Source organism: Mesoplodon densirostris, chromosome 1 (genome assembly GCF_025265405.1).
Source record: "Mesoplodon densirostris isolate mMesDen1 chromosome 1, mMesDen1 primary haplotype, whole genome shotgun sequence".
In the NCBI taxonomy this organism is placed as follows: Eukaryota; Metazoa; Chordata; class Mammalia; order Artiodactyla; family Ziphiidae; genus Mesoplodon; species Mesoplodon densirostris.
In genome coordinates this window covers 166,834,923-166,859,297 of record NC_082661.1, presented here as the reverse complement: position 1 = coordinate 166,859,297, position 24,375 = coordinate 166,834,923, and the positions used below count along the sequence as shown (strand labels likewise).

Below are 24,375 nucleotides of genomic sequence, written 5' to 3'. Positions count from 1 at the left end.
TCCTAAATTATGTCTCCATAGCTTGCTCCCACTGTTTCAGAATATCCAGAACACATCATCTGGGGTGTCTGTTAAAAATGCCAGTACTTAAGCGCCATCCCAGACCCACTAAATTAGGATCTTTTGAGGAAGGACTGAGGACACTGCATTTTTAATAAGCCCTCCACCCTATCCCAAGTGATCATTAGGCACTCCAGATTTTAGGAAAACCCGATTTCCAACATAAACACAAGAATTTTAGATTGTCAAATAAAATAACTTTTAATTTCTCTTTAACAATATTGGGAAAATGAGGAGTTCTAGCTAAGTGAGTTTCCCAGAAGCATTTAATTTCAGTTTACCCCCGGAAGTGCTGGAACTTCTCAGTGTTTTAAACATTTTAATGAAAATCCTTCTAAACTGTGTTATATAATGCACCACCTTCTCAAATAGAATATATTACACACATTGGGCATCGTTATAGGTGACTCAGGCTCATTATTACAAATATCCATTATTATAAGAATAGCTTAAAAAGTTATGAAGTCTATAAAACTGTCTGATCCTACCCTAAATTCTACAGCCAGCTGTGTTTTTATGGTACTACAGCTGCTTTTTTGTGTTTTGTTTAGATTATTTTCCTGTTTTCTCCCTTGCTGGTAGGTAACTTTTATTAATGGAACCATTACTTTTTCTACTTTCCACATTTCTCTTTAATAAGCTCTGGGAAAGCATGAGGAATTCTAGATGAGAAAGTTCTTGTGTGGGTGTAAGGATCTGTTGGAATGCTTTCAGGTGTCATAAAGAGCCCCAAGTCAGACTGGCTTAAATAATAAAGGATTTCATAATCTCACATAACAAGAATCCTTGTTTTTGCATAGTAGTCGAAATCAAATTGTATATACAAGTTTTATTCTGCCTTTTTCACTTATTATATCAAACTATTTCTTATTTCATTAAAATCCTTAATAAATATTCTTATACGTAACATTTCATCATACTAATTAATTCAGTGGAGCTGTGTTGGGTAGCTTCTAGGTGCCAAGCACAGGAAGGGGGGTGGAGATGAAGAGCAGTAACAGACATGGTTCCCACTGTTCTGCACTTCCACTTTGCTAGGAATGTGCCATTATTTACTTTACCATTATTTTGTTTCCAAAGAATTGTTTTACAATTATAAAAAACATTCTGATAAACATTTTGCTTAAATTTGAGTTTATTTCTGCATGAGTAATTTCTAAAAGTGAAATCACTGGGTCATTTTAAGGCTCAATATATATACACACATGTATATATATATATATATATATATAAATGTATATATATACGTTTTAAGTTTGTTTGTGGTAAAATACATATAAGTAAAACTTACAATTTTAACTATTTTTTTAAATTAATTAATTAATTTATTTATTTTTGCCTGAGTTGGGTCTTCATTGCTGTGCACGGCTTTCTCAAGTTGTGGCGAGCGGGGACTACTCTTTGCTGCGGTGCACAGGCTTCTCATTGTGGTGGATTCCCTCGTTGTGGAGCCCAGGCCCTAGGCATGCAGGCTTCAGTAGTTGTGGCTCACGGGCTCTAGAGCTCAGGCTCAGTAGTTGTGGCACACGGGCTCAGCTGCTCCGTGGCATGTGGCATCTTCCCAGACCAGGGCTCGAACCCATGTCCCCTTCATTGACAGGCGGATTCTTAACCACTGCACCACCAGGGAAGCCCCCATTTTAACTATTTTTAAATGTGCAATTCAGTGGCATTAGATATACTCACAATGTTGTACAATCATCATCAATAACCATCTCCAGATCTTTTCAACATCCCAAATTGAAACTCCACCCATGAAACGACAACCTTCCACTCCTCCCTCCCCAGACCCTGATAACCTCCATTCTGCTTTCTTCCTCTATGGATGTGATTATTCTAGGTACCTCATACAAGTGGAATCACACAATATTTACCCTTTCGTGTCTAGCTTATTTCACTTCACATAATGTTTTCAAAGTTCATTCACAATGCAGCATGTATCAAATTTCATTCCTTTTTAAGGCTAAATAATATTTTATTGTGTGTATATACCATATTTTGTTTATTCCTTCATCTGTTGATGGACATTTGGATTGTTTCCACCTTTTGGCTATTGTGCATATCTCATTCTATTTTTAAATTTCTTTCTGAAATGAATTGTACCCGCTTAGGTCTCCTGACAGTATATAAGTATTTTTTTTTCATAGTTTATTTCCCATAAAATTTTTAAACTTTGTTAATTAATAGAAGAAAAATATCTTAGCATTGTTTTAATTGATATTTCTCCACATGTTAGTCAAGTAGATCATTTTCAACTGTTTATATTTCCACTTTTGTGAAATGTCTATTCATGTTTCTCATCCCTATATATATTAGAGTCTTAAGATTTTTCTTATTGTAAGAGTTTTTTCAATTTAAAAATATTTCCCCATTGTCAAATTTACTGCACATGTTTTCCCAGTTTATCTTAGCCTTTAGTTTTGATTAGGCTTCTTCTCGATGCAGAGAATATTTTTCATTTTAATGGAGTCAAATTTATCATTTAGTGCATTTGTAAATTATATAATTTATTTTAAGCTTAGAAAAGTCTTTCCCATCAAGAGCATATTTCTTCACTGATTCTTTTCACTCAACACTTTATCCATCTGGAATTGGATATATTGGCGTAAGATGATCTAAGCAATTTTTATGGACACTTTTTATTGCCAGTCTTAATCTTTCTGCTGCATTGGCTCCTAACCACTCTTTCTGGAAGTATGTCTACAATTTTGCTGCTCACTCTTCCCTGGTTCTTCCATATTCTTGCTATTGGTTTTCAGGCTCTTTTCTTGCACCTATTTTTCTACTTGTTCCTAAAATTGATTTCAATCATTTATTCTTCTCATGTTGTACATACTCGCTGACTAATCAGCCCCTTGGACCCATATGTGACTGACACCCTCCCCCCTTCTTTTAATCTTTGGCAGAAAATCCTACCTGGATCTATATGTTCAGTCATTAATTCATTTAATATTCACCAAATATTACTTGAACATTTACTCTACCAGGCACTTTTTTAGGCTCAGGAGAAAAAATGCCTACTCTCATGGAACTTACATGGGGGAGACTGACAATATTCTAAGTACATACAATATTTAGTATTTAAGGGCTATAGAGAAGTAATGCAGGCAAGGAAGTTAAAAAGTATCTATGGGTGGAAATGAGGGTGCGATTTTAAATTGAGTGGTCCAGGAAGGACTGCTGAGAAGGGGACATTTATGCAAAGAGCTGAAGGAGATAGATGAGGGAACAACCATTGTGGACATCTGTTAGAAGAACATTCCAGGCAGAAGGAAAACCAAAAGCAAAAGCCTGAGGCAATGTTGTACCTAGTTTCTTTCAGAAGGAGTAAGGGAACTGAAAGGCTTATGCAGATTGAATCAGGAGGAGAGCAATAGGAAATGTGGTCAGAGGTGCAACTGCGGCCAGATCAGCCATTTATTGCTTTTACCCCAAGCAAAATGGGCTGTTCGAGAGTTTTAAGGAGGGAAATAAAATGATCTCTGGCAGATGTGCCAAGAATAGCCTTTGGGAGAGCATGGGCAAAACAGGGAAACCAGTTAAGAGGTGCTTGCAATAATCCAGGCAAGAGGTGATGGTTGCTTGGACCAAAGTGCTAGCTGTAGAGGCGATGAGAAATGGGTGGAGTCAACAGGATTTGCTGAGCGATTACATGTGGGAGCGTGAGGAAGGATCTCAGTCACTGACTGAGTTCACTGAGAGAGAAGCAGGTTTGGGGAGAATATCAGGAATATGGGTTTTGAACATGTGAACTGGAGATGCTAATTAGATATCCAAGTGGAGATGTCAGTGTGAGTCTGAAGTTCACAAGACACCTCTGAGCTGGAGAAATTAATTTGGGAGTCATTAAACTATGATGGCATTTAAAGCTATGAGATTGGCTGAAATTATCAAAGAATGAGTGTAGCCAGAGAAGAGTTCTACACACTGAGCTCTGGGCACTCTGTATATGTATAAAACCGCCATTTTGATAGAACAGAGGAATAAATACTGAGAGGAAAGAGTAAGTTCTTATATAGGTTTAAGCTCTTATATGATTATTAAAATCTCAGAGCAAATTTAGCTTTGAGCTTCCTGGAAGCCAAAGAACAACTACTGCTCATCAAATTCTCAGAAGCCTTATTACCATTATTACTTCTTTCTTTTACTTTGCAATGATAAGCCACTAGCTTTTCTAAAGATCTTCTCCCACCCATTTCTGCTCCAGTGGGTGTACACGACTGTGGTTTTCTTCCATCTGTCCCACCATATTGTTTATTAGGTAGAAATAAGCTTTTAGGTTTAGATCTTTCAACTCATAATGTAGTATTCTAAGAACTTCCCAAAAGGTTCAATGTTGAAATGTGCACGCACACCCACACACAAACACACACACACCATCATGAATTTGAGGCCTCATGATGTCAAGATCTATTATTCAATTATCTACATGCTAATGTTAAGTGAAATATGGTTCTCCAAAGAGTGCATATTTACTTTTTTATAAGAAAGTTGGTTTTTTTAAAAAAAATATTTATTTATTTACTTTTGGCTGCTTTGGTTCTTCGTTGGTGTGCGCAGGCTTTCTCTAGTTACGGTAAGAGGGGGCTACTTTTGTTGTGGTGTGCGGGCTTCTCATTGCAGTGGCTTCTCTTGTTATGGAGTACGGGCTCTAGGCGCACGGGCTTCAGTAGTTGTGGCATGCGGGCTCTAGAGCACAGGCTCAGCAGTTGTGGCGCACGGGCTTAGTTGCTCCGCAACATGTGGGATCTTCCCAGACCAGGGCTTGAATCCGTGTCCCCTGCATTGGCAGGCGGATTCTTAACCACTGTGCCACCAGAGAAGCCCTATAAGACAGTTTTTACTTTCTTTTTTCAGCTGCTAGTACTTCCAACTAGACTATCTTCCCCTTTCTCTTTGTCTTGTTACCTTTTAACTGGTAACAGCTTCTTAACCTTCAAAGCCATCTTAATTATTGTCTTCTCTAAGACAATGGTCTCCTCTATTGTCTTCCCCAGCGCCCAAGTAGGACTGTGATTATACAGCATTCTCTTTTTACCCTTACTACTATATTTTTACCCCATTATGACATTTTTACTGTAACTCCTTATTCATATGTCTCCATCACTAGGTAGAGTTTCTTGGGAGCAGACAATCTGTCTTTTTAACTTCTGATGCTCAGCAAGTAGCACAGTGACTGGCATTAGTAATCAATTGATACATATATGGTGAAAAAATTAATGCCCTTTGCAAATGAAAGAGCTTTAATGAACACAGAAAATTAAGGTTCTCTTGTTGTTGGGTGGGCTTCTAATCCACATCACATTAACTTTAATTTCTAAATTATTTTCCAAGTTTTAGAATAACCCAATACACTATTATATGCAACTTTTGGTTGGCTCTGAGGGAGAGTGTAATTTTCATTATTTTTACAGCCAGCTCATGTCTAGTACCATGTTAATAGAAGGTTTTTTTAAGGGATTATACTTAGATCACTATTGTTTGCCAAACCGTATTTTCTGTTACCCTACAAAATCTGATTGCCTACTATATGCCAGGTACTGTATTAGATACTGGACTTATTTAAGCTTCAGGATAGTCTTGAAACCTAGGTTTATTATTTTCACAGGCACTGCATTGGGTTGAATTGTGTCCTCTTCCTAATTCATATGTTGAAGCCCTAACCCCTAGTACCTGAGAATGTGACCCAATTTGGAGATAAAGTCTTTGCAGAGGTCATCAAGTTAAAGTGAGGTCATTAGGGTGGGCTCTAATCCAATATGATTAGTCCTCATAAAATGAGAAAATTTGGAGACAGACGTGTGTAGACAGATGGGAATATGAAGAAACACAGGGAGAAGATGTCCATCTACAAGCCAAGGAGAGAAGCCTAGGCAGATCTTTCTCTCACAGCCCTCAGAATGAACCAGCCCTGCTGACACCTTGGTTTTGGACTTCTAGCATCCAGAGCTGTGAGAAAATATGTTTCTGTTGTTTAAGCCGGTTTGTGGTACTTTGTCATGGTAGCCCAAGCAAATGAATACGGACATGTATTAATTTTCTCAATGACAAACAGAGTAGGCTGATCCCAGGGCTGATTGGCGTCAAAGACTTTTTGTTGTATTGTGAAATACACTCCTTGACATTTCAAACTTTGGGTGAGGGGTACAAGAATATAAACATAAGCTACCGAATTTACTTTAATAAACTCACTTTGGATCATTTGGCCATTAATTTAACAAAGACTTTGCAGTTATTTAAATACTTATTCTACTTCTAAGGTTAGTACAGTCTATAAATGAATTCCTTGCTGTAATAAGTACTTTTTCTTTTTTTGCACCTGTTTAGTGCACAAAGGACAAGATAGGATGGGTACATTTTGGTAAAGTGTGGATAATCTCATGGTTTTATAGTCAATCTATATGCTGATGACTTCTACATGTATACCTCCAGCCTGGGCTTTTCCTCTGAACTCTAGACCTGTATATCCAACTGCTCATTGATGTTTCCACTGAGATGGCTAATAGCATCTCAGATTGAACCTATCCAAAACAGGCTTTTAATCTTCTCCACCATCCACCCCTACCCCTGCCCTGCTCTTCTCATAGTCTTTGCCATCTTAGTTGCTGACAACTTCACTCTTACAGTCGCTTAAGGCAAAAATGTCAGTGCTATCCTTGACTTTGTTCTCACACATTGTTTTCAGTTGGCTCAATAAAGCCAGTTGGTTCTACTTTCAAAATTCACCAAGAATTTTACTATTTTTACCATCACTTCTGCCTCTATTCTGGTCCAAACTGCCATCACCTCTTGTCTTGGTTGTTACAGGAGACTCCAAACTATTGTCCCTGCTCCTGCCCTGAAGCAACTGGAGTGATCCTATAAAAACTTACATCAGATCTCATCGTGCTATTCAAAACCTTCCACTGCTTTTTTTTTCTTTTTTTTCAGATTTTTTTTATGTGGCCCATTTTTAAAGTCTTTATTGAATTTGTTACAACACTGATCTTGTTCTATGTTTTGGTTTTCTGGCCACGAGGCATGTGGGATCTTAGCTCCCCGACCAGGGATCGAACCTGCACCTGCTGCATCGGAAGGCAAAGTCATAACCACTGGACTTCCAGGGAAGTCCTCTTCCACTAGTTTCTGACCTCATTCAAAAGAAAAAGCTAAAATTCTTACTATGACCTGGGAGACCCTGCACTTTCTGGCTCCTATTTCTAGACTCCTATTACATCTACTATTCTCTCCCTATGTCGACTCTAGCCATACTTACCCCCTTGTCATTCCTGGAACAGGCCATACGTATTGATTCACCCAAATCTTCCTGCTTCTGGGATCCTCTCTCCCCAGATATCTGCGTGATCATCTCACCCTGTTCAAGTCTTTACTCAAAAATCACCTTCCTTCACCTTGCTTTTTTTCCTCCTTTATTACTTATCAGCATCTGACACTTGACACATATTTATCTTACATATTGTCAGCTTCCCCAGCTAGAACGTAATTCCCATGAGGTGTGTTTTTCTTTTCTTTTTATATTTCCCCATAGTCAAGGGCCCAATAAATTTTGGACAAATAGCACTAATTTGTTGTGCTTAGAGAGAGAACACTGAACTGTCATCTTCTTCCTTCTGGATTTGCAGTAATGCTACAAGAATGTGCTCCTCCATAATCTGAACCTCCACGTCTCCAGGCTGTTTTCCTTCTTTTCCATGTCAGAAGTCTTGTTCCCAAACAAGCCTTTAATCATTCCACTCCTCCAAACACATTCTGGAACACCTTTGTGTAAATATTAAAACATTCAGACAAATGCCTAATTTTCCAGTTCCTGGCAGCTGCATTATGTGAAGTATGAGATCATTCATAAACTCAGTTGATATTAATTTTTTGAGGGAAGAACTTGAAAAATGAACTGTTTTCTTGGAAGTTTTAACCACACCAGAGATTGTAGAACCATCATTTAATGATGGCAGATATTATTAAACAAAGCACAAATAAATGAATGAAATATCTATTTTTTTTATTGCTGTTATGTGACTGTGAGCTCCTGAAGTCCTGAACGTAAGGATTGTTTTTTTTTCATCTTTGATCCTAGCACCTAATATATTACCTGACACTTACATTCAATGGTTGATGCATGAATCATGAAGGGCTTCTCTTAGTTCATAATGCCTTTTATGCCTTGGTCCTCCTATATCTCTGCCATTACTGTTAGGTCGAACCCAAGTTATGTGTCTCCCTGAGTTTGCTTGGTCATAGTCTTCTGTTTGATGCTACATTTGCCATCCAGGAACGTTACTGCACTGCAACAGCACCCTTCAAGGTTGCAAAAAGGATGCTTCAATCTTCCTTGGAAGGAGGCTTGTTGAAATCTGTGGCTGCCTTGGTGATAGTGGCCAAGACATTGTGATGCTCTGCTTGCTCAGGTCCCTCATGCTGCTTTGGGGACTGACTCAGTAATGTTTTGCTTAATACCTTGAATCCCCAGCCTTTTTTTCCTGGAGCCTCTCTGTTGCTACAGAGGTGGTAGGCACTGCTGGAAGCTGCAGGCTGCGGGTGGACAGTTGGGGAGTGCTGTTGGCTCCCATTCACTTGCCGGCTCAGCTCATGCATGGATAATGCCACTGCTGCTGAGAGTGTGGCTTCCCTGGCAGCTGCCTGAGGAGGCAGGAGCCATGATTCAGAAGTATGGCGGGCTAGGGCCTCCCTGGTGGCGCAGTGGTTGAGAGTCCGCCTGCCGATGCAGGGGATACGGGTTCGTGCCCCGGTCTGGGAGGATCCCATATGCTGCGGAGCGGCTGGGCCCGTGAGCCATGGCCGCTGGGCCTGTGCATCCGGAGCCTGTGCTCCGCAACGGGAGAGGCCACAACAGTGAGAGGCCCGCATACCGCAAAAAGAAAAAAAAAAAAGAAGTATGGCGGGCTCACAGCTGCTGCAGGAACCTTTGCCTGAAGGGAGCCCGGAGCTCCATTGTTCTACCTTCCTCTGTTCCAAAACACTGTGGTCTCCCAAGCCTGCTACGGAGAAATCACACGAGACCCAGCAGCCAGTTCAGGAGTTCATCCCCTTGATTTTTTTCTACTTCCTTCCTTGCCTCATTTCCCCTTTCCCCTGACTCTTGGCATTGCACTCCCCAAAGAATTGTTGTTATATAAGCCTTTACCTCAGATTCTGTTTTCTAGAGAACTGGGATTCAAATACTATCATTGATCATCCCCTCAGGCATAGGCCCTGTAAAGATTTTTATGTGCTTACTTTTGTGGTATGTGCTCTTATGTTTTTCTTGTGTTCTTTCTTTCCATGTTCCTCTTTTGCACAACTTAAGTGAAAACAAGCTCTTGTCCTTAACACCCTTATGAGCTTAGATACTAACAGCTATTTATGCACCAGGTACCTTTACAACCATTTTTACCTCACAACAACCCTGTCTATGTACTATTATTATGAACTTTTTACAGAAGAAACTGAAGTTAAAATGTTTAGTGACTTGGCCAAAGTTACACAGTTAGTAAATGGCTATGTGAACTCCAGAATCCATATTCTTTTTTTAAAAATTTATTTTATTTTTATTTATTTTTGGTTGCATTGGGTCTTCGTTGCTGTGCACGGGCTTTCTCTAGTTGCGGTGAGCGGGGGCTACTCTTTGTTGTGGTGCGCGGGCTTCTCACTGCGGTGGCTTCTCTTGTTGCGGAGCACGGGCTCTAGGTGTGCCGCCTTCAGTAGTTGTGTCACACGGGCTCAGTAGTTGTGGCTCGCGGGCTCTAGAGCGCAGGCTCAGTAGTTGTGGTGCATGGGATTAGTTGCTCCGTGGCATGTGGGATCTCCTGGACCAGGGCTCGAACCCGTGTCCCCTGCGCTGGCAGGCGGATTCTTAACAACTGTACTACCAGGGAAGCCCACTCCCCTTTTTAAATAAATTTACTTATTTATTTATTTTTGGCGGCGTTGGGTCTTCGTTGCTGTGTGTAGGCTTTCCTAGTTGCGGCGAGCGTGGGCTACTCTTTATTGCAGTGCACAGGCTCCTCATTGCAGTGGCTTCTCTTGTTGCGGAGCACGGGCTCTAGGCATGTGGGTTTCAGTAGTTGTGGCAGGCAGGCTCAGTAATTTTGGCTCGTGGGCTCTAGAGTGCAGGCTCAGTAGTGTGGCGCACGTGCTTAGTTGCTCTGCATCATGTGGGATCTTCCCATACCAGGGCGCAAACCCGTGTCCCCTGCACTGGCAGGCAGATTCTCAACCACTGCGCCACCAGGGAAGCCCCAGAATCCATATTCTTAAAGACATCATTGCTCAAATAAGCCTCCAGCAAGGACCTGGCTTTCCTGGAACCAAGATACAGGAGCGTCTCTCCTTACAAAGCGTTTAGATTCCAAATGGCTGTACTCATGGCCATGTTTTTATTCATTCAAACTTAATGAGAAGGGGTTTAAATTTGCAGTCTCCAGATGAATTTTCCACAAAAGGAAAGGGAGATGGGTAACCCTTTGAAACTTTAAAACCCTTTGAAACTTTGAAATGTCCTTGCTCATATATGTTGTATGGCATCTTTTCCTAAAATAGACATGTTTTGTATATAGTAAGTCCCCTTCATATGAGCGAGTTCCATTCTGAGAGCGCGTTCATAAGCCCAATTTGTAAGTCCAACAAAATTAGCCTAGGTACCCAATTAACACAATCAACTATATAGTACTGTACTGTAATAGGTTTATAATACTTTTCACACAAATAATACATAAAAAACAAACACAAAAAATAAAGAAAACATTTAAAATCCTACAGTACCTTGAAAAGTACGGTAGTACAGTACAACTGATGGCATACAGGGGCTGGCATCGAGTGAACAGGAAAGAAGAGTTACTGACTGGTGGAAGGAGAGGAGGTGGGAGATGGTAGAGCTGAAGGATCATCAGCAATAGGAGACGGAGGGCAAGCTGCAATTTCACTCACGCCTGACGTTGATGGAACGTGAGTTCGCATCATCGAAAGTTCGCAACTTGAAGGCTCGTATGTAGGGGACTTACTGTACTTTGAAATTGAGGGTAGATAATTTCCTCCTAGATAATCTCTTCAAGTATTGAAAGGAACACTTTAGCATATTTGTGCCCTGTAACTCACAGGTGTTATGAACATTTGATTAGTGCTTTGAGCCCATGGAACCCCACTTTGCTGGAAAACAAAAAATTTACCATCCTAAGCTTTAGTTCTAGAACAAATACTTGGTCTTAACTGACTTCAGATTAGGTTAGTAGGCATCTGACTTAGAAGCTTATCTCTTGCATCAAATTCCAAGGTTTTTCTATTCCATCAATCACTTTTCCAGTCTCTTGCTGTCAAGAGCATAGGTGTATCATGTTTTACCTGTTGCATAATTTGCCTTTTTATCTTCAGAATTGTCAGTACTATCCAAGGAAGTCATCTGTGTGCAAATGAAGCAATTCTCATTCTCTCATCATTTTCAGTTATGAATATCTCTTCTGTTATCTCCAACAAAATTCCACTCTTTTTTTACAGGAACTGTCAACTCCTACTGCTTTTGCACTTAGCAGATACTACATGATCATTATTATTCATGTAACACCTCAGATTAAGCAGTACCAGAGCCAACATGTTTAATAATAGAAATGACCCCAGAGTCTGCTGACTCCCATAGCTTTGGTGGGCAAAGTTGACTTGCTTTTGCTCTGATGGGTGGCTTTTTTAAAAAGTTATGTTAATACATTAAAAATTCTTAGTTTTTTATTTCCTACTCTGGATGCACGACACCTTTTAGGATACTTCCTTTCTCCACTCAAGCAGAAAGATGGTATGAGGTTTACCACCTTCCCTGGATTAGGTGAGTAATATTCCATGCCTTATTGGCTTTAGGAAGAAGGAATCTTGCTAATGAGTTACTCCCAATGTGTCACTTTTTTTTTTAGTGCTTTAATTTATTCAACAATTTGAGGGCCATATTTATACGCGGAGGCTTCACTGATCAGATACTGGAACCATCAGATAAGCAGTATCACTTTGGATGTGTTTCCAAAGTTCTCGGGGCCTCGATTCCCTTGCAAGCTAGTGTGGGGAGTCAGTGGGAAAACACAGAAGGGCTGGCGCGCAACGGTGCTTCCCCCAAAGGGAGCTCTTTGCATTTCTCCAAGGGGCTTAACCAGGATGAGCAAATGAAGCGGGCTCTCGGATGGATGATGTTCAGTCAGCCCCCGATATTCCAGGAATACGAAGTCTAAGGTGAGAAATCCTACTCGCAACCGCCCTCCAGGTCACAAGCGGACCGGAGAAAGTCCGTGGGCGGTGCGAGTCGCAAGACAAAGCCTCTCTCGGTTAACCACAGGCTGGAGCTCCCCACTTCTCCACCCCCATCCCTGCTCTCGCTCCACGCCCACCCACGGCCCGCCCGCATCACAACGTCATCGCCTGGCTGCCGGGTGCAAGGACGCGCCGCCCACGGAGGGGGAGCCGGAAGCCGGGAGGGCAGCCGCGCGCGGCGTCCCGGAACCGCGGGAGTCTGAGAGCTCGCGCACCTGGGGAAAGCGGCAGGAGACAGCGGGCATGCGCGAGGCTGCCGGGCGGCGCAGGCGCGCTGCTGGCCTCACTCGAGGGACCAGATCCGGTTCTCCGGGTTGGAGCGGGTGGGGTGTTGCGGGTTGTGCTTGCTGCCGGGGAGAAGCGGGGGGAAAAGGTGATGCGGAAGGAGGCAGACTCTTCAGAAGGGCGGATTTGCCTCTGGGATGGAGAGGGCCCGGGTGGACGGATCCTAGTGTGCGTCTGTGCTGGGCGCCCCACAGAGTTAGGGATTTCTCGGAAGATGAAATCAATCCACCGCGCAAAGTGCGATGCAATTTTCCTAAGCCAGGAACACGCTTAGAATACACCCCCAGAGCCTGGGGCCAGTTCTCCCTTGGGATGACTACGTATCTGTGTGCCGGGCATCGCTCAATGGCTGACCTGTTATTTCAGTCTGCCGCCGCCACCAACAACCCTGTGAGGCGGGTTTATTACGTGGTCCCCAGTTTCTCCTTTGGAAACCTAGGACAGATTAGCTTGTCTACAGGTCGCGCAGCTGAAATATCGTGGAGTTGCTCTTGCCACCAGGTTTGTCTGATTCCAAAACTCACTGCTGCCTATCAGATGCCTGAAGTCATGAATGGGTGAAAATTAGACAAAGACATTCTGTAAATAAATGGTAAATCGTGAGGTTTAGACGTTAAAAGGTATAAATCAGGCTATAGGAGTAGATAGGTGTCAGGGAAAAGGGGTCAAAGTGGATTTTGAATAGGATTTGGCTGGAGGTAAGATAAGGGAAAGCAAAGGCTTGGAGGTGGAACAGGAAACCTGAGAAGAAAAGGAAGCGATTGCTTCAACTGGAACCTTGTCTTTACGTTTGGCTTGCAAATTGTAGCATCTGTAATTCTAGAGATAGGCTTGTATTCCAAAGCAAGGGACTTTCTCTTTTCTGCACCTAGATTTCTGCCCGATGCACAGTGATAACTATTCCTCTGTTCAGCAAGAAGATGCATTCTGGCCACCCATTTAACAGCCGGAAACTTTGGTACCCGTGACAAAGATGATAGGAGATGGAGGATGTCTTGCTGAACCCTGGCCTGCCTGAGAGAGGTCTCTTTAGTGCTTGCAGGTTCTTCTACCTCTGTAACTCCTTTGTGGCTCCAGTAGTGAGAAGAATAAACAATCATAAGCCCCAATCCAGTACCATCTCAGTGCCAACATCTATCTTTAAAAGAAAGAAAGAAAAAAAGCCCATATCATCTTTGTTTAAAGAAGTTTGGACCCAGTGATTTGTTAATTTGTTCGTGGTTTCATACTGCTATTGAAACAGCAGTAACAGCTTGCTCTGCCCAATTTAACAACTGATTAACTACTACCTTGTATTAGCCTCTAATTGTTTAATGGGTGTAAATTTTATCTGCTAAGCAAGATTGTAAGATTCCCCAGGCAGGGACGGTGTTCTCTGTCTTATATCTCTGAACTGACTTGACTTTTGCAAGTGTCTCTCTTATACCCCCTTGAATCCCCACTGCTAAGTACTCTTCCTGGCACATGCTAGGCACTCAGTTAATGTTGAATGAAATGTTGCCTTCTGGAGAGCAGAAAACAAGCCTGCTATTTCTTTATATTTTTCTGGCCCTCTAGCACAATTATCTCCTTTTGGAGGACATTCAGCAAATACATGACTTGATTGCTGTGCCTTTCAGCAGGGGAAATATAATCTCCCTGTTGCCTTATAAAGAATTGCCACCTAAACACCGTGTCCCCAAGAAGTCTGTCAAGAAATCATTGTTGATAGATTGATTAGCCTCAAAGAAATTCTTAGTTCTTTTCTGAAGTGTGCATCTGTCCTTCCACAGTCAGTGACATTCATGGTTATGTTGGTCAGACTGCCTAAGAACTTATTTGGGAGATTGTGTAATTTGAGTATCTTCTTGACTTGAGAAAACAAACCAATAAAAAACCAAATCAAAACCCTAACCCAACAACAGAAACCCAATAACAAACAGGACCTTTGTGCTTAACCCTATCTGCAAAACAACTTTGTGCCTCTGGAGAGAATGTGTGTGTGTGTGTGTGTGTGTGTGTGTGTGTGTGTGGAGTGCTTCTTCTGAGGTACGTGAAGCCAAATGAAATCTGAAACACCGTTTTTCTGTCAACCTATTCAGCTGACAGCAAAGACTCCTTGGGGTGGGGTGTGGTTAGGGAGGTGATGAGTTCAGGTAATGTTTGAACATAGGAGAGTAGAGGCTAGACCAAATCCTTTTCAATATTTACGTTCAGTGGCGCTAAATCTGGCACCGTCTCCCATTTTTTAGCTGTGGAAACTGGGGGCAAATAACAACGTTTCTCAGCCTTAGTTTCCTCTTTTGTAAAATGGGGATGAAAACGATATCACCACCTAACTTTTAGAGTTACAATATGTAAATCTGTAAAGCGCTTAGGACATTGCCTGGCACACTGGCACTTAGCAAGAGCTTTAAGTCTTTGGTAAGTAAGTAAAACGCTATGAGCTCCACTTCCAAACTGCTAGCCTCTTGTAAGCCCCACCTATACCGAAATTCTGGAGACGCCGCTGTTTCCGATTACAAGGTTTGACCCATGCAATTATTTTTGCTGCCATCTGCACGGTTAAAAGTCGCCCAAACGATTTCGGATGTCCGTACTCTTCTCCCCGTCCCCTTGGTTCCGGTTCCCGCTCCCCCTCCCCCACCGCCTCAATCGCGGTGGGGGCGTGAATGGGGGAGGGGGATGTGAATGGGGGAAGGGGGCACGTCCGCCTTCCTCCCCACCCCCTATCTTCGCCGCTCAGCGAAAGCCTTGGAAACCACCCCACGGCTCTCGTCCTACCCGGAACGCCCCCGGGGGCGGGGCTCGGGTGCCGCGCAGGCCCAATGCAGCCCCGTCGCGCCTGCGCAGTGGAGGGGCTGAAGGAGGCGGGGGATTGGTATGCGAGCGAATGTGTGAGGGGAGGAGGCGTCCGCGCCGAGCGTGGTACTACGACGGGCGCGGGCCGGAGGGGGCGGGGGGATGCGCCGCGGCGGCGGCGGCGGCGGCGGCGGCGGCGGCGGCGCGGGCGCTGGGACTGGTGTTTGGAGGCGCCAGAGCAGCGGATCCCAGTCTTGCTGCCGCAGCAGCGCGAGTGTCGCGCGCGGCCTGAAGACGACGTACCTTTTTGCTCCTCACCTTTTTTTTTTTTTTTAAATAACCGAAACCAATGAACGCAGCCGGGACCCGAGCTCCAGAGGCCGCCGGTGCCGACGGGACCAGGCTGGAGCCCGACAGGAGCTCGCGTCTGAGGCGGCGGGGGCGGCCCGAGGAGTCGCAGGAGGCGGCGGCGCCTCGCGAAGCGGGCGAGTGGCTGGCGGCCGGGGCGCCGCCGCGCTTTCCCCCCGCTCCTCCTCCGCGTCCTCATCCCGCCACGACGCCCGGCCCGGCCTCGGGCTGGCTGAGGCGGCGGCGCTGGGCTGCGCTGCTGGTCCTCGGGCTGCTGGTGGCAGGCGCGGCGGACGGATGCGAGCTGGTGCCCAGGCACCTCCGCGGACGGCGGGCGGCGGGCTCTGCCGCGGCGGCCGCCTCCTCTCCCGCCGCGGCGGGGGGCGACAGCCCGGCGCTCATGACAGGTGAGGGCCGGGAGGGCGGCGGGCGGGGCTCGGCCGGGCGCTGCGGGACCCCCATCCCCGGGAGGGGCCCGCGCCCCCTGCCCGGCGCCTGCTATTCGACGGCCCTCGTCAGTGCGCGATGCCCAGCCGGGTGCCCAGACGCCAGCGCCCTGGCAGCTGCTTGGGCGCTGCACTCCGGACGCCTTCCCTCTCCCCCTTGATACCCCGCCCTCGTCAAAGCCTCTCGATGGCAGTCGCTTCCCCGCCCTTAAATCTGCTCTCCGGTATTCCACGCTTAGCAATGCGGTGGTTTCTCTTCCGTGCTGCAGAAGAGCCAGCAGGGTCTGCAGGGTACTGGACTGATTTTTTTTTTTTTTTTTTTTTGAAGCTGCTAGAAGAAGTCAGCAGCAGCAATGCGGTATTGAGTCCGCCTTCGGTGCTGCTGTTGCAAAGGCAGCTGGCAGCGAGTCTCACAGGTTCAGAGACCCGCTGAGCACAGTGTCCCAGGGGAGGCTGCTGGAGAGGATTCTTTGAGAGTCATAATACCTAGTGGTATTTAGTGGTTCCTTATTAGTATGCGGAAACCTCTAAGTCTAATGTGGACTTTTTGAGGAGCGGGGAGAAGACCGTTTTAAAGGATGGATAGATAGTATTTGCTGGTGGGAGCATCACTGGGTGCAAAGGGTGCAGAAAGCTGAGCAGGTTACCAGGAATATACCGAAAATTTACCAAGTGCAGGATATTCGGTGCTCGTATTTGAGCAGCACAGTTCTGATAGACTGCAACAGCACTTTTAAAAAATATGGAACGTTCTTGAAATTATTGAAAACTGGCGAACATATGTGGTAAGGTGAGGTAGAAAATTGAATCCTTTTAAAGCTTTCCATTGTCATGTACTACTGATAGGTTTTGTTTTAAGTAATGATGTAAGGATCTTGAAATGATTTCTTTTGGAAAAGTAGTGGAGTTTAAAGTAAGCTTTTTTTTTGTACTTTATTTTTAAAAGTACTTTGTAGATTTTCTGCATAATTGCAAGACTAAAAAGGGAAGAGTAAAGTGGAACAAGATGACCCATCATTAATTTAACCAAAGTGATAGTCCAACAGGCGTTTCAAAGTTGCTAACAGCTGCTGTGAGTGGAGCTCAGGAGGTCTGTTCTTTAGAGCAAAGCAACTATTCACTGGGTTCTATGACAGGATGTTTACTATTGTAGAGAGGAGGGTGTTGGTAAACTTTCCAAGTTCTTTGGAAGTTGTAGTGTGTGGAATATAATGATAGGAATATTTAACTTGCTTTACCCTGAAGTATATTAAGCCCTTTAAGTGGAAATTGAAACATCAGACTTAGCACTGGGTAATTTTGATAAAACGATTACAGAATGATCAGTATTAGGAGTGTAATAGAGTTTGAGTGAGAGGATAGATTGGATAGCTTTATGCTTGAATAGTCTTACAGTGATTATTGGGAAAGTAGCAAGATAAAACTATAATGTGAAGGTTTAATGCCTCATGCACGAAGGGAAGGAGTAGAATTACTTGGGTTTCTAGAAGCTATAGGAGTGTGGCTCTTGGTTTCTTGAGCAGAAAAGTTTGGTTAATAAATAATTGGCTAGTGTTTTATCAATATGTAGTTGCTAAAAGGGCACATGATTCGAGAAATGTAGTATTCACCACTAACAGTATGTTGTATGTCATGTAGATTAGGTCAAGAAAATTACTTAAGATCGAATTTTATTTTAATAAACTGTTTATAATCCTTCCTTTTGAAGATTTAAATTCCTCTGAGTTATTTATGGTATTGTGAAAAAGGAAAGGTGATTCTTATTGGATGAAAAGTCTGATATATCACACAAAATTAGTTTGTGCTGTAGTGCTTTAAAATAAGTTTACTAAAATAATATTGACCCTGGAATTTATTTTTAATATTCTTAATATTCTTTCCCTTTGTTAGAATCTTGATTTTTTTAAATAAATTTATTTATTTTTATTTTTGGCTGCGTTGGGTCTTCTTTGTGCTCACGGGCTTTTCTTTAGTTGCGGTGAGTTGCGGTGCGCGGGCTTCTCATTGTGGTGGCTTCTCTTGTGGAGCATGGGCTCTAGGTGCATGGGCTTCAGTAGTTGTGGCTCGCGGGCTCTAGAGCACAGGCTCAGTAGTTGTGGCGCACGGGCTTAGTTGCTCCGTGGCATGTGGGATCTTCCCGGACCAGGGCTCGCACCCATGTCCCTTGCATTGGCAGGCAGATTCTTAACCACTGTGCCACCAGGGAAGCCTGAATATTGATTTTTTGAATTATGTAAATCACTTGAAATTTAAGATAATCAAATTACACAGTATACAAGTTAAATTGGGTCATTTTAATAAGTTTATGTAAATACAGTCAACAGTTAGAGCATACTGAAAATTTCTTTGAATTATATGGTCAGTATGGGGCTCCTTCCTATTCTGATTGTATGAATAGTGCTTTCTTTTGTGGTTTCCATTTGTAAATGTTGTGCTAAACCCAGAACGTAATTAATTATTGCTGTTGTACACTTCAGGAAGTAGAACCATAGACTGAACTTAAAAAATACTGTGTTATCATAATCTAGGCAGTGTTAATGGATAGAAATGGAATAGAGAGTTTCAGTAATGAAACTGAGCTTCATGTGAATGTTGAAAATGGAAAATTCTTGTAAGAATTTTGAGAGAATTGTTCTCTCTGGCTCTGTATTAAAGATGTCATTTAACTGTGAATTCTTAATAGCTCTGAAAATGACAACCAAAGTCATTTTATCTTCTCTTTTTCTCTTCAGATTAGTATTTTAAATACTTACCTTTAGGAACTTCATAAGAGTTTGCCTCTTACTAATAAAATCTAGAAAACAGTCTTTTCCACTGAAGTTTGCCTCTCAAGAGTTTTACTTTAGAGGTTTAGTGTATTTTAAGAATAAATTGCCTTTAAATCATCTATTACATGCTTAGTTTTGAGCAAGCAGGTGTTCTTTTAAAGAGAGAGACTATGTCACATCAAAATAAACAGGCCCATTGTCATAAGAATATTGGTTTATATTTCCTTTTCTTTTTTTATATTACCTTTTCAGGATTCAGTGTGTGCAAATGTTTTGATAAGGTGAAACCATTAACTATTTACAATGCTGTGTAGTAAGGGCTTAAGTTATATATATATGTGTGTGTATATATTGATACATAAAATTTTAATAATAATTTAATAATTTAATTTAATAATAACAATACATTTATATTTAGGGTTCTTACTTTCAAAGTGATTGAAATTTAAAGCAAGTTAGGGATTGGTGATTGAGTGCTTGTTGATTATAATCTAAAGCAGTGTTTGAATAATTCAAAACATCACTTTTTTTTTCTTTTTTGCCTAACAGATTCAGAGTCAATGAATTGATCCCAGTAGGCAGTGATTGATCTCATCCAGATATGGTCCCTGAGAAATAGCTTATGAAAGGGCACACATATATGCAATAGACATACACACATACATAAATATATCGCATGTTTGTAGAACACAATTATTTATTCTGACAAAATATGTATATTTTGTCATATATATGTTATATATATACATATATATGTTACTTTGAGTAATATTTTGTGAATTTGCACGTGTTAATGTTTTCATTGTGACAATAGTTAAATTCATAGTGTACTTCACATAGTGTTAGAAAATGTTTTTGAATTTAGCTTCTTTAGCTCTTTTGAATTTAGCTTAGGATTTCCTGAAGCTGCCTTTTGATGGCTAGGTCTTCTGCTGTATTCCTTTTTTTCCCTTTTCCATAGTTATCATTTACCGGTCCCTTTCTTTTTAAAAAAAAAAAATTTTTTTTTTTTGATGTGGACCATTTTGAAAGTCTTTATTGAATTTGTTACAACATTGCTTCTGTTTTAGTTTTTTGGCCGTGAGGCATGTGGGATTTTAGCTCCCTGACCAGGGATCGAACCTGCACCCCCTGTATTGGAAAGCAAAGTCTTAACCACTAGACTGACAGGGAAGTCCCATACCAGTCCCTTTCTTTACTAGTCTTTGGTCATTGCTCTAGGTTGTTTTTTCTTTTTCCTGTTGCTGACTACAGAATTAAAGAATATACTCGTATCCCTTTTGATCTAGTCTATTCTGACCATTTAAGAACGGGTAGTAGTCTTATTGGTCTGGAAACATTGCATCCCTTGGTCCTCTTTTTAAGAATGCTATGGCAGAACTGAGTGGTCTCTGTTGGGAATCTCCTGACACAGGAAAAACTCAGAGGGCCAACTGGAAAACTGGGTTCAGGATTTAGTTTAATTTTAACAACAGGATCCACACAGGAGTTCTTTAATTTGCTAAAGGCTTGCTTTGTGATTGGATACATGCTAATGTTTTTAGATTAATTTAGACTTTTGAGTAACTGTATCAAGTATTTTGGATATTGCCCTACTCATTGATAATAATGCAGTGTGGAACATTTTCGGAATGATGCATGGAGATCTATGTTTGTGTATAAGGTAGCTAAAGTTTGAACTCATTAAGCTAATGTTAAAATTAACAGCTAATAATATGATTAGCAAGCCATTTTTTGATATTCGCCAGAATTTGGACCTTACCTTATTAAGACCTACCTAGGAGATTACTTCTGAATTGATCAGATTTCATCAACCAAACAATTATTAAGCATATGCCAAATACCATGTAGTACGAATGGGAAAAAATACAAAAGAGACTAAGACATGGGTCTGCCTATTGGGAATAATAGGTATATTTATTAAACTATTACTGGCAGTCAGTATTGTGCTAAGTGCTTTATATACATCACTGTTTTTGATTGTGAGATTAATTCTGTTAGATAGTTGCTTTTTTCATGTAAGAGATGAGGAAACTGATGCAGGATGATCTTAAGTAACTTGTCCAAGGTTACATTTAGTAAGTAGCAGAGTCGGATATTGACCTGTGTTTCTCTGATTCCAAAGCTTTGATTCTTAGCTGGTATGTTGTATGCTTCCTTATACACACAACTAGACATAATAATGAGATAGACTGTGATTAACAGACCTAAAAATGTTGGAGAAAGAAAGGCTACTAGAGACTATTACTTGGAGGAGGGTTGGGTTTGAGCTGGACCTTGATGTGTAGATAGGATTTGTTGTGGAGATGAGTGAAAAGGCTTTCAAGGAGGAAGCGTATGCAAGAATAAGGAATAAGTTAATAGTTTTCTTTAGAGTTAAGCATAGGTTGTATGTAGAGTGGCAGAAATGCAAGGAGAAAGAAGGTTTGGCCAAATTATCAAAAGCTTTAATATTCCCTAGTTTATTCCCTGTGTATCAAAATGTCAGCACATCTAAAACTGGGGTACTCGGCCATGTGCTGGGGAGTATGGAAAGCCACAGGAAAGTTGTGATACATTTTCTTGGCATATTCATTTTACTAGATTATTTTGAAAGCAAACATTAAATATTTAATAGATAGTAATTTAAAACATTTAACAATACTAAACATGCACAAGTTATGGAAAATGTAAGTTTACTTTAAATTTTAAGGTCAAATGAAAGGCTTAAAAAGGTATTTTGACCTTTCAGAATGTTTTGTTCATGAACTTAGAGTTCTAAATCTATTATCCTGTCAGGGGTTGAGAAGCCCTGTGGTTTTTAAACATGGGAGTGACATAACCTCAGTGTTTGAAAAGCTAAGTCTAGGTGGGTGGAAGTGAGGAGATAAGAGAGATAAATAAAGAGGCCAATTAGTAAGCTGTATAGAAGTGGAGGTCTTGAAAGTTTAAAAGATACAGTGGCTATGAAAATGTTTAGAGGAAATTTTATAAAATTTCCTTTATGGTTAGATTAGAAAGGAATCTCTTTATATAAAGTCTAAGAAATAAAAATTGCCTTTAAACCTTTAAACTCCTAGAGTTTGGAAAATGACTTAAATTGGTACAAATCCTTGAAAATAGGCAAGAAGGGATACTTTGTTGTAGAGCGTCTTTATTTCAAATGTGCCTATTTAATTAAAAAATTACTATTTTTTATATGATTGGACTTACGTGATGATTTACAAACTGTTTATATGAAACTTTTTAGTGTTCCATATTTAAAAATGCATGTTTATTCCTTAACAAAGGATAACTGTTTCCAGATTGAACTAACATTATAATGTCTCAGGGTTGAACTCCCCCCCAGGCGCCATTTGAATAACGGTGTCTCAGAGTACTGATATATTATTTGTTTCAAAATTAACTTTTGAATTTCATTGTGTGAATTTCACACTTGATCTGTAGATGATTTCAAATGCCAAATCTAAATGATTTGTTCCTTTCCTTATCCTTCTAGATCTTTATATTAGTAGATATTAGATATTCAGTCCATCTTGACACTTTCTAATCCTACCATCAGTAACTATTCTCCTTGACTGGTTTCATTGTTGCAGATTTAAGGTTGATTCTCCCCTAAGCCTGTGTCCTCAGTCTGTGTTCCTCTAGTCTACCTGAACATTTCCTCCTCAGAGAACTTCATTACTAGGAAAGTTCTGAATTGGGGGTGGGGAACCCCAAGCCAAAGATTGATTGGACTTTTGGCTTTATTTCATTTGGCCCTTGAGGTGATACTGCACACCCATCATGGCTGCAGTCCTGAGAGTAATTTCCTTTCTGTTAGGCTTTATCAGCCATCTCGTCTAAAGTGAAACAACTTTAGGATTAAGGCTAAGATTAGCTTTAGAATGTTTAATAGTGACTTTTCAGTGTTTTCTTAAGATAGTGCTAACCACCCCCACCCCCCACCCCAGGACCAGGGAACCAGAGTATGACAAACACAGTTTACTTGGACTAGTTCATTTCAGAAGTCAAGTGCCTGTATCTGTCCCAGTGTTCTTGCAAATGAATTTATCTTTTTGTGTGCCTGGATCTTGGCCTCTGTAACTTACTATTTTTTCCTCTAGTCATTTTCACTTTCTCTACCTCTCTTTGATTTTCCTAAACTTGACATTATATGGAACTGAAAATGTCAAAGACGATTTTACTGAATTAAGTAAAAACTGGTTTTTAAATTTCGAAAATATTTGAAGTGAGTATCTTATTTAGGTAATTAAAAAATAGTAAGAAACCTCATCACAAACCCCCAGAGTAATGAAAGTGATTCATAATTGTTTAAGTGATTCTCAATAAGTGAAAAAGGTTTTAAAATCCTTACTTGAAATTTTTTCCTGCTATTCAGCACAGTGTACGGGTCCATGTTATTGCACTCATGTTTTCTTTGCACTATTGTTTTTCTTTCCTTTCAAAAATATATGATGTTGAGTAATAGATAATCTTAGTTCCCCTTCTTCTTTATTCCTAGTCTCCAGCAATAAATCTTTTAATTTTTCCATTAATGACAAGTATGTAATTTTTCCTCTTTTCCTGCTCTGTCATCTTCATCTGTTCTTTCTACTTTGTCACAAACATTCAGACTGTGTTAATCCTTGATATTTCTTTCTTCTGTATTTCTGTGTACCAAATTAAAAAAAAAGCTACTCCAGGGGCTTCCCTGGTGGCGCAGTGGTTGAGAGTCCGCCTGCCGATGCAGGGGACACGGGTTCGTGCCCCGATCCCGGAAGATCCCACATGCCGCGGAGCGGCTGGGCCCGCGAGCCATGGCCGCGGAGCCTGTGTGTCCGGAGCCTGTGCTCCGCAACGGGAGAGGCCACAGCAGTGAGAGGCCCGCGTACAGCAAAAAAAAAAATAAAAATAAAAAAAAGCTACTCCAGATCTTTGTCCAGCTGTGGTACAGGTATCCTTTGCTGTTTCTTGAATTTGCTTTTTTAAGTATACCTTGCAGTGTGCATCCAGTATTTGGTTCTAGGTCGATCGAAACGGATCCTAAAAACCCCAGAGGCTAAAAGTGAGAAAGTCAGAGTTCAGTGAATATGTGTGTACGCATATAGTTTTGAACATTTTTTAATGACTGTTTTGTGTCAGAATGATGCAAAGAACTGGGAATATAAAAATTGACCATTTTTATTGTAGCAAGAACAATATAAACTTGAAAATTCCTAGAGAGTGGATTACATAATTTTAAAAATGTATAAATATCATTGAAAAAATTGAGGTATAGATGATATACAATATTATATATGTTTCAGGTGTACAACAGTGATTCACAATTTTCAAAGGTTATACTCCATTTATAGTTATTATAAAATAGTGGCTGTATTCCCTGTGTATCCTTGTAGCTTATTTTATACATAATAGTTTGTACCTCTTAATTCCCCACCCCTATC

The 24,375-nt window shown here is 41.3% G+C and overlaps 1 protein-coding gene across 1 annotated transcript in view; it reads left to right on the top strand.

Moving 5' to 3' along the window:
• The first annotated feature begins 15,591 nt into the window (after positions 1-15,591).
• Positions 15,592-24,375, top strand: part of STIM2 (stromal interaction molecule 2) — a 177,917-nt gene continuing 169,133 nt past the window's right edge. Inside the window, exon 1 of the mRNA XM_060111378.1 lies at positions 15,592-16,163. Within this exon, the coding sequence (XP_059967361.1) occupies positions 15,758-16,163 (406 nt within the window). The 5' untranslated portion in view covers positions 15,592-15,757. The remainder of the gene's footprint in view (positions 16,164-24,375) is intronic.